Source organism: Ipomoea triloba, chromosome 13 (genome assembly GCF_003576645.1).
Source record: "Ipomoea triloba cultivar NCNSP0323 chromosome 13, ASM357664v1".
Lineage (NCBI taxonomy): Eukaryota > Viridiplantae > Streptophyta > Magnoliopsida > Solanales > Convolvulaceae > Ipomoea > Ipomoea triloba.
This window is the reverse complement of record NC_044928.1, coordinates 28,496,774-28,511,456: the sequence shown is the minus strand read 5'-3', so window position 1 is coordinate 28,511,456 and position 14,683 is coordinate 28,496,774. Positions and strand designations below refer to the sequence as shown.

The following is a 14,683-nucleotide window of genomic DNA, read 5'->3' as shown; positions in this document are numbered from 1 at the left end:
AAAAATAAAATAGGAACAATGAAACTGTAGGCCCCGACCCTATTGGAATCAAGTGAATTTTTCATTTCTAAGAGCATCTTCAATAGTTGAGATTTTTGATTAGTTTTTGCAGGTGAAATCGCGGAAATTGCCTTTCTTCTTTTCCACGCAGGCCCCAACCTCACTCCTTCTCTTTTTTCACCCTCTCTCCTCCACATCATTTTTTTTCTCAAAAATTGTGAAAAAAAAAATAAAAAATCACTAGTGGAGATAGCCTAAGTAGAAGAACAAAAATGAGAACTGGGTTTGAGGGAACATAAATATTGGGCCACTCTTTTTAACAAATTTGGGCCAACCTTCGTTGGGCCATCTGAATACCGGATAGGAAAGTAGTGTGTTTGTCTTCACACATTTGATATATTCCCCATTCCACTTTGAGGAATGTGTTCTTTCAGCTACAGGCCTACTTGACCACTCTCATTGCGTCGTCTCTCTCGCTTTGCTCAACCCTCGAAAACCCCACTGCACTCTCGACGGCCGGTGGAAGCGCCATTTCTCCGGTGAGTCCACACTCTCGCGCGCACACACACGCACTTATTACCTCTGTCTCTCGGTTTGTTGAAATGAAAATTTTTACATACGCGAAATGAGGTCAGGGGATTAGGTTTTTTGGGGGCGGTGTTTAAGCTCGTCATTATTGGAAATTAGTTGGTGTTATTTTTAAGCCTATGTTGCTGTTCTATAACCTCTGATTTGTTGTGAGAGCGAACTCGCAATGTAAACATGAATATGGTGAATTGGGATTTAGAGAGTTGAGAACGCTTTCGAATGCTACAGTGGGCGTGCGTAACCTAGACCTCAGCTGTATTTATGTATATTTCGTGTGATTTCTAGCTGACTGAGTGTGTTTATCTGCTTTGAATTCACCCTGTTTAATGGGAAATCTGAACTGCATATGTGCTGGATTGGATTACTTGGCTCTATATTCAACAAATCTTAGTCATGGAAGAAGTTGGGATGTTGGACTAGATGGAGCAAAGTGTGCCTCTCCCCAGTCCGAGGGGAAATTAGTCTCTTTTGGAGATTATGTTATGTTATTGGTTCCCTTCATATGTAATGGGACCTTTATGATGATGAAGTTGCTCCATATGTTTCTGTGCTTTTATGGGTGATGTGTACACTAGGTTTATTGATTTTCTTTGAATGACATGGACCTACATGTAAATGCAAGATTCTATGGAAATTAAATGTTTGTTCTTAGAATGACGTTCTTTGTCTCACTTCTTACAATTCCAGAATTGAAATTTGAGTGGATACTGAAGTAAAGGGCAGCAAAATGTCTAGAAAAGGATTGATGGAGCAGGATCTAAGTAAGTTGGATGTAACACAGCTACATCCACTATCACCTGAGGTGATCTCTCGTCAGGCAACAATAAACATTGGTAAGTTCATTGCAGTTTGAAACTGCAGCTATCATATTGTCCTGCATACATAGTTATAAGTTATGTGTATATTTTGCAAGCAGGCAAGCTTTTGCTATTGTCATGCATTCAATACTAAGTTCAATTTTCTATTTTCAGGGACCATTGGTCATGTGGCCCATGGGAAGTCAACAGTTGTAAAAGCCATATCCGGTGTCCAGGTTTGTCACAATATGTTGAGTTTGTACATATAAGTGCTTAGGCTTTGAGAAGCCTTATTTTCTGTGTAGTCTGTAGTCACTCTTACTTGGATACAATTAAGTATGAAGCTTGGTTAAAGAATAACTAAGTAGTGCTGCTAGTCTTTCTGTTTGAAGCCATAAAAATGTAGTTCCCTAGGAGAATGATTAATATATGCATATAAAACTTCTAATGTGTTGGGAAAAAAGTGTTTTAGAATGGTTATTTCAGTGTATATGCAATGCTTGTGTTAGCTGAGTTGTCTCATCTGAAGCAAATCTATACTTGCTGGTTGGACTGACTTCAATTTTTTCATATTCTTTGTAAATGATGTAGTAGTTTTATATAGAAAGAATAGTTGTCAGAAAAGATAGTTGAAAATTTTGGTAATATACCTTGTTTTTGCAGACTGTTCGTTTTAAAAATGAGCTTGAACGTAATATTACAATTAAGCTTGGATATGCCAATGCAAAGATATATAAATGCGAAGAAGACCGTTGCCCTAGACCTATGTGCTACAAGTAAGTTTCTGAATGGGAAGGGAGGCTGTCTTGTTGATTCAGTCTAGTAGCTTCCCTGTTACATACAATATCATTTTGTAGGGCATATGGAAGTGGAAAAGAAGATAGTCCTATGTGCGATGTGCCTGGTTTTGAGAACTGCAGGATGAAGTTGCTGAGGCATGTGTCATTCGTTGATTGCCCAGTAAGCTCCTAACAGAATATCCCATGGGATTCTTTCTTTTTATAATTGGATTTTCATCATTATCCAATTGCCTCATTGCTCCAGCTATACAACCTTGTACCCTACAACTTTGCCAATTAAGTATTCTTATCTGTCAATCTTTTAATGCAAATCATTTTCTTTGGTCTTGATCCCTAACATATGTCTGAAATAGAGCATGAATTTTCAATCAACATCCATTGCATGAAACTAAGCAAGTGTCAATATTTGTTTGCCCTTTCAACAGTTGTGCCTGTTTTTATACATCAAGTGTTTCATCCATCACAATGCATTATCAGATATAAAATGACAATCTTTCCTTTTCTTCCTTTCTTGTAGGGCCATGATATTCTCATGGCTACTATGCTTAATGGAGCGGCAATCATGGATGGAGCTTTACTTCTAATTGCTGCCAATGAGAGCTGTCCTCAGCCTCAGACTTCGGAACACTTAGCTGCTGTTGAAATTATGCGCCTCCAACATATAATCATTCTTCAGAACAAGGTTGATCTAGTGCAGGAAAATGTTGCCATCAACCAGCATGAGGCCATTCAGAAATTCATTCAGGTTAGTGGGTTTAACTGAGGTCTGGTCTAGGTTCCTCTAATAGATCATATTCAGGAGTATCAAACCATATTAATTGTATTTTTCAGGGCACAGTTGCTGATGGTGCACCAGTGGTACCTATATCTGCTCAATTGAAGTATAACATTGATGTTGTGTGCGAATATATTGTGAAGAAAATCCCTATTCCAGAACGGAACTTCACTTCAGCACCAAACATGATTGTTATCCGTTCTTTTGATGTTAATAAACCTGGTTTTGAAGTTGATGAAATCAGAGGTGGCGTAGCTGGTGGCAGTATCTTGAAGGTATGCTTGTTATTTTGAAGTCTTTAAGTTGTAGATTTGTGAAGTAATCACTGATTAAGAATGTGACTTTCCTTTTTGTTATTTGGTCTTCTCACTGTAGTTACTAATGGTCATGACTAACTTATAGACATGTTGGATTTCCATGGGAGTTCTACTGGGATTAGTGATTCAAGGATATTCAATTCATTGTGCAGGGTGTTTTGAAGGTTAATCAAAAAATTGAGGTTCGTCCTGGTATTGTTGTCAAGGATGAGAGTGGAAACATCAAATGCACCCCCATATACTCTAGAATAGTTTCATTGTATGCTGAGCAGAATGAACTCCAGTTTGCTGTGCCTGGAGGCTTAATTGGAGTTGGCACAACCATGGACCCCACACTGACACGTGCTGATCGATTGGTGGGACAAGTCCTTGGTGAGGTTGGGTCACTTCCAGACATTTTTAGTGAGCTAGAGGTAAAGGGTAGTTCATTGGACTGTTTTTCCTATACTTGTATCGGTTGTTTTCTAAGTTCACTTGGTTTGGCGTTGAACCCAATATGTGTTTTTTATCTTCACCATCATTTACCAATATATTTTTGTCTCCTTTACTGCAGGTGAATTTCTTTCTGTTGCGACGCCTTTTGGGTGTCAGAACAAAAGAGTCAGAAAAGCAGGGCAAGGTCACCAAGTTGACAAAGGGAGAAATACTAATGTTGAATATAGGATCTATGTCGACTGGGGCCCGAGTCGTTGCTGTCAAGAATGTGTTTGCAAAACTTCAGTTGACATCTCCTGTGTGCACCAGCAAAGGCGAGAAAATTGCTCTCAGTCGGAGAATTGAGAAGCATTGGCGACTTATTGGTTGGGGCCAAATTCAAGCCGGAATTACTCTCGATGTCCCCCCTGCCCCATTCGAGTGATGTAAGTCAACATTTTTGGAGAACTTGTGAATCTACAAAAGACTTGAGATTAAAACATGGGAGGACAAGAAACTCTGTTGGAAAAAAAAGTCGGTAGAAGAGATTTTTTTGTCATTCTGAATTTTGAATACTAAATCACACTATATTGTCGTGTTGTTTTTTCCCAATTATATTTTTCTTTTTCTACTCAACATATTTGCCTTGTTGGAGTGTACTGTATGTTGTAATTCATTAGTCTCTTTCTGGATGTCAATTTCATCATATTGAGTTAACCTGTGAAGCAATTTCCGTTTACTTCCATTTTGATTATATACGCACTGAGGTTGCTTGGTTTTATATATGTTGATAACACAGTTGTTTATGGTCACTCATTGTGAAAACTAATGTGATTACAGTTTTAATGTTTAAGTTTAAGAAAACAGTGTCATGTTTTGATTTTGCCCTTAACATGCGGGATTGCATATCCTCCTTGCGGGAGTGTATCCTGTCGGAGATACAATCACATGCCCTTTGAGTGTGAACCAAACATGGATATTGGAGGATAAGACGTCCCCTTGTCTAATGTCTAGTGTGCAACTGGGGCATGGTTATCAGCGGCAGGGAGGGTTGATTGGGAAGTGTTGAAAGTGGTTGCACCGTTTCATCTACTTCCAACTGAACCTTTTAAAAATAAAAATAAAAAAATTAGGTGATCCAGCACAATCAATCCACCGGTCAGATTCTAGTCTTCATGTGAGCACAAGGGATTCAATCTAAACCTTCCAGCATCCTTGGATCCCATATTCAAACCTTCCAGTATCCTTGGATCCCATACATGCTTTAGTAGGTTTCAGAACCCACACTACCGCCTCTAGTCAAGATCTTTAAATAAGGCAACGAAGACATGACTGAACCTTTCTTGTCCATATTCTCTTGTGACTTTAGGGTCCTCACACCAATTTTCATACTTTGGATCAACGTCCATCTTGCATTGTGGACCCTGGTTGAAAAATTATGTGTCTTGACATATTCTGTATTTGTAGTTAACACTTTATGTGCTTGTAAATAAATTGAAGACATATAACATTGTTAACTGTAGACATATAATATATTGTTAAAATATTATGTATGCAATTAACTTATTATGTGTCTGTAGTTAACATGTTATGTACCTTTAATTTATTTACACAATCTAAAGATTATTTTAGATTAAAGTCTATCATACAAGGTCGACTTAATTCATGATATAATTTGCACCCGACTCGACACCATAGTGGAGGAGTGTCTGGTGCACCGACTGGACCCTTTCTATGTGGTCCCAAAACAGGCATTTAATAAGCAAATTTCCAAAAAGCTTTTGGTTGCATTTAAAAAGTAGAGTGTCCTTTATGATGGAGTTGAGTTTGCATTAGATTTCCTATCCGTCACCCAAACTTACTGTTACTCAGCACACCCTCTCTCCACCTCCCTTGTGTTGTTGGGGTCCTCTTCGCAATCATACGTCTCTTTCTCATGTAATACACACACACAAAATCTCCATTTTTTTTCTGTTCATAGGAAAATGTATTTATTTCCATCCCCAAACTGTAAATCTCAGTTAAAATGACACTCATTTTTTTAGTTGAAGATTTGATATTAAATAGCTTTACTAGGTAAAAATGGTAAATTAGTATGGCACCACCACCCGGATGCAAAGAGCCAATCAATTAATGAATTAGTGATATCAATGTGGGGATTTGTCTCGTTTTGGAGAATAATAAATCTAAATTGTTTTCTGAAATTTTTGAGTTTTTAGTCTCCATAGATTAAAACTAAATCAATTCACTTATCTACTTTCTTTTTGTCATATCTTTAAAAGTATTAATGAAACTCGTACTGGTGTCACTTCTAGAAACAAACCCAACTTAACATTAGAGCATCCCCAGTATTTGCTTGGTTTTTGCTGGTGGGAATCTGATGTGGAAGAGAGAGGGAGGAGAGAGAATAATTTTGATCCTCGCTGAGAGAGGATGGTTTTTGTCATATCTATGGACCCCACCTTTGCCAATGAAATTTCTCCCGGTTTTTGTCAGATTTGTAGGTCCCACCTTTGTCAATAAAATTGCTCCCTGGTGCACATGCACCTACAAAAAATTCTCAAAAACTACCACTATTGAGGATGCCCCTTATACTATTAGAGGCTTGCATAGTTGCATGCTGAGTTGGTGTAGTGTAGCATCAATAATGCCAGTTGTGGCCATCACAGTCATCTCCCATGCAGTTTACAGCAATCACCAGAGAATCCCAAGCCCATGCATCAGTTTGCCCATTTCACACACACACAGAGGGATTAATATAAGTGATTATCAAATTTTAATGACAGATGCAGAAAGGAACAATTTCCCATCTAGGTGTTGACAAAAAGGAACAGATGTGATGAGTTTGGAAAAAAAAAAAAAAAAGCATATCATGAAAATGCTAGTTAAGCAAAAGCTTTCCATTACACTATCTTTGGCTTATTTGCACCCTTGATCTTGACCTCTCTACCAAACATGTGCTTTGACATTTCACTCAAACTGCTCACCATTTGTTTCCTTTTGCTTTTTGCCACTCAAATTTTCATTTTTAGTTTTAATAATAATATTTAATTACCCATCAGATGGCCTGTGCATCCTTGCACATGAGCTGAGGGCTCTTTCTTTATGATTTGTTTTGGCTTTTGGCCAGCTAAAAGTGTGGCACAGGCATTAGAGAGACCCCTAGATAGAGACATGAGTATGTGAAGGGATCCACATCTTTTAGTACAACTACTACTACAAATTAAAGCCCATGCACAAAACCATGAAACATACCAACTCAATTATGAATCCAAGAACTCCTTAAAAGGTTGACTCGGGCACAGCTCACTTGGTTGACAGCTTTGCTGGCAATTGTAGTGTGCGAGTTCAAATCCTACCGAAAGCAGTGTCATGAATATGTTCCATTGTGGGTACTGGTGACATATTTCAGTAATTTCACGATTTATTCCTTTGTAAAGACTCAAGGATAAGGACAAAAGAGGCCGGTCGAGTTTGAGGTGCAAACCCTAACGAAAGGAGTGTTATGAATATGTTACGTTCCATTGTGGGTACTAGTCTACAAGTATTTTAGGAATTGAAGCCGGTGAAACATATTTCAATAATTTCATAATTTACTCCTTTGTAAAGACTCAAGGATAAGGACAAATGAGGATGCTCGAGTTTGAGGTGCAAACCCTTTTAGGATTCCTTAGGTTTATACAATAAAGAAAAGAAAATACCCATCCATAATTCAAGGTCAAAGCAACATTGTCATTGGCAAAATGAGCAATTATTCTTATTGATAATGTTGCTATGAGCATATTACATGACTGGATTGGATCACATCCAAGAAAATCAGGTGGTTGTGAATGGAAACAGACATGAACTCCATGAATGGAATCCAAACCCAGTGTTGACAGCAAAAGAAAGATGAAATAGACATAAATATCAACTTAGGTTACTGAACATTGTCAAACAGATACAAACAAGGATAATAATAATAATAATAATAATAATAATAAACACATTTTAAAGAAGAGGATTAAATTTAAAAATTTTCTATAGTAGTATTATTAGCTGATTTACTCCATCATAGGGGGCCAAGCCATTGTTCTAGCTTCTGACAGTCAACAAAGAAGGAATGGCAGCCAAGTTGGGAGTTGTGTTCTTGTTTGAAGCTTCAGTTTTCCCAGTAGATGATGGCTTGGTAAAAGCTCTCATTGGACTTGCAAGTGCCCATCCCCAGTTCTTGCTCCTTCCATGAGCTAGCTGATGATGATGATCCACAGATGAAGGTGGGATTGTAGGATTTGTGGGCTTTCCATTCTCTTCAGAAGAGACCCAATCTGATGAGGAAGATGAAGAGGATGCAATGATCATGAAACCACTGAAAATCCCTCCACATTTGACTCTTTCCCTGATGCAATCTTGGCCTGAAGCCCCACTGTTCCTGTGCTGGACAGAGGGGGCTTTGGGCTTCCCTTCTCTCTGAGACTCAACTCTTCTTAGAGTGCAGTCCCCAAAACCAGTTGAGATTCTCTCAAACAAGTCCCCTGAGAAGCTCCTGCTCCCACACCCCACAGATCTGGACCTTGACACCTTTCTCTCATGGGCACCCTGATTATCAGACCTCTCATTCTCCTCCTCCACCACTGCAAAGCTCTCTCTTTTCTTGTCCCTCACCACATTTGAGCCATTCCCAGAGGCAGATGATGAGGGAAAGGTGGAATCTTTAACCCCCCCACCAGGCTTCTCAATTTTCTTGGATGCTGAGTAGTAGAGAAATGACCAAAACCCCCTTTTCCTAGGGCTAATACTATCATCCCCATCATTCTCATCATTTTCCAAGAAACCCATCCTGTTTCTTGGAGTGTTTGCAGACTTACTCCTCTTGAAAACAGTACCAGAAGCCTCACCATTATTCCCCTTCTTCTTCCTCCTCTGAAAGGGTATTCTGGGCTTCCTAGCAGCCTCAAACTGATGATGATCACCATTATTACACTCCCCAGCCTTGTTGGCCATCTGAACAGGCTGAGATGAAGCAATAGCACCCCCAATCTCAGATCTAACAGAAGGGGTTGAAGAAGAAGAAGAAGAGGGGAAAATGGCAGAAGGGAAAGAGGAAGAAACCAATTTCCCAAGCTTTTCTTGCAAACACAGCGCACAAACCCCTCCTGGGCTACTGTTTTTGTACGGATGATTCACACATTGCATGCTACCATCGCCCATATCTTCCCGAATCCCCTCCATCACCATATTTGAGATTTCCACGCGCCACCAATGGAGAATAGTGTAAAGTTTGTAACTTTATGCAGGGTGGTAGCATAGATTGGGGTTCAATGGCGGAGTGGGGAGAAAGAGAGGGAGCAGTGAGGGAAACAAATAGTCAAAGGGAGTGTTAAATGAAGGGTGGAATGAAAACAAGAAGGGGGCATTGAAGAATCCATCAAGAATACAATAGAGAAAAGAAAAGAAAAGCAAGAAGGCACAGGCAGAGATGGTAGTCCCCAGGAGCACGTGGAAACCTGACTTAACTTGCCTATATTATTAACGGAGTTTGGTCCCGTTTAGTTCTCATTTTGGAAATTTATTACATCAATATAAATGCACCTTTGAGCTCCATCTTAGTCAAATTAGTGTAACTTCAATTAAAGATCATGAAAATTTTTATGTGAGTTGTCTAGTGTCTTCGTCTTTGTCGATTAGGCTCACAATGTGGATTTCACGCAGTGCAAGCTTTGCCTAGCAACTGCGAACTTAGGGTCTTAACGTATATTTTATGTGGTGTTAAATACTAACAACGGATGCTAGTTTATTTCTTTATGATTATTTGTCGATTAGAATTATAAGGTAGACTTCACTTAGTACACACTTTTAGATAGTAGCTACGAGCTTTATATAGGGTCTTAATGTATCTCTTCTATGGTGTGATTGGTGTCTAATACAAGCAATCTAAGTTAGTTTACTTCTTTATGGTCATTTGTCGGTTAATGTTACAATGCGAACTTCACTTAGTATACACTTTTAGATAGTAATTGCAGACTTTATGTAGAGTCTTAAACGTATTTCTTCTATGATGTTAAATAAAGCAACCTAAATTAGTTTACTTTTTTTTTGTTATAGTATTTTGTCGGCTAACTTATCTCTTTATTATACATCCAGAATTATTAATCAATATAAGAATAAAATTGAAATTTACTACTCTAACATATTAGAGTTGCCTTTAATATGTTTTTTTTTTTTTTTTGGTTTTGAAAAACCGAGTTGCCTTTAATATGTTAGGAAGTAAAGTTGTCAAAATTGAAAAAAAAAATTAAAAAAAAAAAAATCCTAAACCACCACATCGTGAAAATTGAAAAATCAATAATAGTAATGTTAACGTTGATTATTAAATAAAAAAATAGTATTTTCTAACATTTTTAATTAATATTTAAAATATGGACGAAATGGAAACGGTCATATTGACAGCACTGCCCCAAAAACCATTAATTTTCGTGCGCACATTCACAGAGAATTGTTTGCGTAAAGAAAGTTGCCTTTTTAACACTCGAGAAAACGATCGTGGGGATGACCCGATTGGCTATAAAATGGGTCGGGGCAACTCGGGTTGTGGAATCGGGTATTTCTATTTATTTATTTTTAAAATACGGAATATTATTTATTCTATTACACTGTAGCATCTGTCCATACATACTTTCTCAATTTATTGAAATACAAAAAGTCAATGTTCCACTAAGTTCAAACATGTATCTTTGTATTTAGGAGCACCATTGTCACTGAGCTATAAATTACTGAAATTGTGAGTTCGAGCCTTAGCGAAAATAATATTGACTCTTTATATTTTAGTATGTTAAGAAAGTAGTTATGAATATATACTGCGTTGAATAGAGTAAGTAGTATTCAAAACCAAAAAAAAAAAATGGGCAAGCAAAAGCTAGAAGGATAGCTTACAATACACATGGGGATCTTCATGGAATTTGTCTGGATGTGGATTGATAAGATACCTCGTGAATCTTGAACCCAAGTGCTGACATGTGTTGAGTTGGATGCTACGGTTTCGTGTCACTGTTCCCCTCTTCATATGTCGTAGACTTGTAGCTAGGGACTAGGGTGTTGTATAACTTGTATTTTTTTGTGAAAATTTGGTTAATTAAAGAGTGTAAGAAGCTAAATTGAGTGAAAGTAAAATTATCTTTCAGGTTAAATCAATCAAAACCATAAGAAAATAGTGGTGTGTAACTCAACAATAAACCAAACAATTTTGCCCATAAGGAGTCGAACTCAATTTCAATCTCAAAAATAAAAAAATATTCTTAAAAATAAGTTATTTCCTTGTTTGGTAAATCATTTTATACTAAAAAAATAGCTATTATCCTTGCAATGAAAAGCGCTATTTGGAATGAGGGGAGTTGGATTAATTGAATAAGCTAAGTGATCAATTTTTTAAGGTTCTCTTCTTTTTTTAGTCCATACAAGATTCGATATTTCATCAATATGAGATTAATTCATATTTAGTTTGAGAGTTCGAGTTATATGCATAGAGTTTGATTCTTAGTCGAGAGAAAAAACTCCGCTAGAGCTCTTTAAATAGTGCATCATTTATAATAATGATAATAATAACAACAAATATTATTATTAGTAGTAGTATTGTTGTTGTTGTTGTTGTTATTATTATTACTAGTATTTTACCCGTGCGATGCACGGATGAAATTTTTTTATTAGATATTTTAATAATAAATTAGAGGTTAAATTATAAACAATAAATAATTATCATATTTTTAGTGTATATTTGTTCAATGATAAGATAAGTGTAAAATTATGAATAATATATTTCTCGATATTTAATGTCATTACTATCTAAATAAATATGGGAAAAAGTGTAAATAATTTTAAAAATCATTAAGATGATTAAAGATTCTTGGAATCAAACTGTATTTGAATGTTTTTTTAAATTACTTGATTTAAAACAGTTTTGTTCCCATAGTTTTTTTTTGTATAATAAATATGTTTGAATAGTTTAAAAAAAATAGTATACAATAGTCTGGAATTAAAAAAAATCTCGAAATTAAAACATAATTACTTTAATTACTACTGTAGTAAATTTTGTTTTGAAAGTAAAGAAGATAATAAATTTAATAACAATTATAAAGTTAAAATATTATTTTAGAATGAAGTTGAATATTTACAAATTCTTAAAAACTTCCTTGTATACAATGTTTGCTGTTGAAGTTTTTCTGGTGCTTTCACTGTCACAAATCAATATTTTCAGCCCTTTTCTGGTGCTTTCACTGTCACAAATCAATATTTTCAGCCCTTTTCTGGTGCTTTCACTGTCACAAATCAATATTTTCAGCCCTTCTCTGGTGCTTTCACTGTCACAAATCAATATTTTCAGCCCTTCTAGAGTAGTGACCCTAAAAACTGCAACATATAATTGTCCATGACTAAAGACAGGTTTTTTCAAGAATAGGCCTACATGAGAAAGTGATTGTCCTTGACTCTTATTAATTGTCATTGCATATGAGACAACTAATGGAAATTGTCTTCTTTGAAATTTAAACGGCAACCTCAAGTCTGATGGAGTAAGTGACATTCTCGGTATGAGTACTTTCTCACCTGCACTGGTTCCGGACAATATCCTTGCTTCTAGAACATGGTTTCCAAGTTTAGTAATTACCATTCTTGTGCCATTACATAAACCAATTGAGTGATCAATGATAATAATAACAACAAATATTATTATTAGTAGTAGTATTGTTGTTGTTGTTGTTGTTATTATTATTATTCACATGAACTCAGGAAGAACGAACATTTGCCATATGATTTGAATGCAAAACCAAATCCAAATCAAAGTTTCTCACGGGTCTAACAGTGGCAGCAACTCCATTCTTCTTTCTCCCATTTTCTTGGTCAAGTCTTCAGTTGGGACATTTTGGTACAAAATTGTTAATTAAGATTTTATGAAGATTTTAAGAGTAATTAACAACAATTAACTAACTACTAATACAATTCAACTACACTGTGTTGCAATGTGGAATCCTCAACTCCGCATGTGCTACGAGGTTATGACTTGGTTGGCAGTTGGCACCCTATGTCTGCCCCACAACCCCAATTTGTTTTTTAGTTTTATTTTGGGATTTTATAAATTTTAGATGGGAGAATATTATTATTGTTTAGACTCGAGTCTTTTTTATAATAATAATAATAACAACAATAATAATAATAATAATAATAATCTCGACACTTCTATTGGGTCAGGTCAGTTACCGGCTGTCGACCCGCTTGACTTGGAGGTGTATAAGGTTTACGGAGTTTGGGTCAGGTCGGTTACCGACTGCCGATCCGCTTGACTAGGTTTACGGAGTTTGTGATGATTGTTCAAAGATATAGGATCAATTTGACTATTAATGTGCTCCTGATTTGTTAAAAAATCATTTATAAAAGACGAGTTGACTATCTCAAATTAAGAATACCAATATACAACTCTCAAGGGGAGTCGAACTTGAAATATTGTGATTATCAAGTCAATTATCCTACCAACTTGGTTTGAGGCTACCGCAGATATTTACACGTTGTCTAAAATGACACATCTTATTCTTACAACTCAATTAATAGCAAAAAGTAGTCATTATCTATTTTACATTCATTTCTCTATTTATAATTAGTTAAAACTATCTTTATTTTAATTATTTTCGTCACGGTCAATTTTATGATACTATTTATAAATCGATCACTAATATCTCAAAATAAGCGATTATTATCACTTCAGTCGGCACAAGCTCAAAATGTGGTATAATTAAAAATTATTTATTTCTTTTTAAAAAAATTATTTACAATATACTTTATTGATGATTAAGATGTGGGTTTGAAGGGGCTGTTTACTTGTTTATTCTTGTAATGAATGATTAACAACAGTTTATGCCAAGGGGCTCTTACACACTGTCTTTGTGTCTTCACATAAGTTTTATTTATATGATAATTTTAATGGTGATGTTATATTTCTCTATTAAGTTTATTTTAAAATATTTAATTTTTTAATGTGATATTATTGGATTCATATTTTTTTATAAGTACATTTAGTTTTTTTCTAACTTATAATTAGATCAACTAATTTATGAGTAATTGATAAATATATAACGTTTAGGAATAAATATGTGAAGAGCTAATAGCAATTTTTATATATTGTAATAATTATAGTTATTTGGGTTGAATATTTCCATAGATTTGCAAAAATAAATGAAGTTTTTATATGATTCCTAGCCTCCTAGGGGGAATCTTTGCGCACCTGCTTGACCTCTTGTCGAGTTTGACTCAAGTGGAATATGTTAACAAAAAATATTTAGATTAAATATCAAAATAGATAATGTAATCAAGAAAAAAAAAAGTAATTTGATCCTTAAGTTAATTTGCTTCTTTAGTCCTTTGACCTAAAGTTAGATTTTTGTTTTCAAGGTAAAATATTCAAATCTCATTTAGACTAATGCCTAATTTGGTTGAAAATATTTTTCTAAATTTTTAGTCGAATATATTTTTTGAATTCTTTAAATGAACATTTTGTTTAGGATGTGAGGGCGGGCGCGGCGAGTGGCGGACCCTGTAGCGGATTGCTGATGGACGGCTAGTGGACTACTCCCAAGTCTGCAGCCGTGTGGTCTTTCTTACTTTCTACCCCTCTCCTGGCCGCCTTGGCCATCCGGTGTAGTGGTAGTGCAAGGTGTGTGCGTTGCGTAGTATTCGATTAGTTGACAATGACACCGATTGTGCTTTGCAGTGTGAGTGAAGGATTGAGTCATAACGCATTGAGTAACTAAGTTGGAAAAATCGCTACTAAGATCATCGTCTTGTTCATAGAGTAAAGGGATTGAGTCATAGGTTTGACTAGGAAACCAAATTGAGATGTTCATGAATATATTAGTTATCTGAATTGCTAATAAGGTTGTTGCAACCTCTCACCACTGTAGCAAGATCCCAATTATTTTTACCATCCATCATCTATTTGGGTTGAGATAAGGTTATTGATTCAAATACCTT

At 35.9% G+C, this 14,683-nt stretch overlaps 2 protein-coding genes across 2 annotated transcripts; one reads left to right on the top strand and one right to left on the bottom strand.

The window, feature by feature from the left end:
* The first annotated feature begins 421 nt into the window (after positions 1–421).
* Positions 422–4,430, top strand: LOC116002389 (eukaryotic translation initiation factor 2 subunit gamma-like). The gene is made up of 9 exons (XM_031242517.1): positions 422–539; positions 1,276–1,421; positions 1,560–1,621; positions 2,049–2,161; positions 2,243–2,345; positions 2,703–2,930; positions 3,017–3,235; positions 3,430–3,690; positions 3,831–4,430. The coding sequence occupies exons 2-9, from the start codon at positions 1,316–1,318 to the stop codon at positions 4,134–4,136; spliced, it is 1,398 nt and encodes a 465-aa protein (XP_031098377.1). The 5' UTR covers positions 422–539; positions 1,276–1,315; the 3' UTR covers positions 4,137–4,430.
* Positions 4,431–7,423: 2,993 nt separating this feature from the next.
* LOC116002683 lies at positions 7,424–9,155 on the bottom strand. The gene has a single exon (XM_031242848.1). It carries the CDS (start codon positions 8,906–8,908, stop codon positions 7,766–7,768), a length of 1,143 nt encoding a protein of 380 aa, XP_031098708.1. The 5' UTR covers positions 8,909–9,155; the 3' UTR covers positions 7,424–7,765.
* Between the last annotated feature and the right edge of the window lie 5,528 nt (positions 9,156–14,683).

Excerpts from the sequence above, each read along its gene's own strand:
- LOC116002389 (XM_031242517.1), top strand. The coding sequence starts at position 1,316 with ATGTCTAGAAAAGGATTGATGGAGCAGGATCTAAGTAAGTTGGATGTA. Across the intron at positions 1,422-1,559 it reads TCAGGCAACAATAAACATTG|GGACCATTGGTCATGTGGCC; the intron begins GTAAGTTCATTG and ends TTCTATTTTCAG. Across the intron at positions 1,622-2,048 it reads AAGCCATATCCGGTGTCCAG|ACTGTTCGTTTTAAAAATGA; the intron begins GTTTGTCACAAT and ends TTGTTTTTGCAG.
- LOC116002683 (XM_031242848.1), bottom strand. The coding sequence starts at position 8,908 with ATGGTGATGGAGGGGATTCGGGAAGATATGGGCGATGGTAGCATGCAA.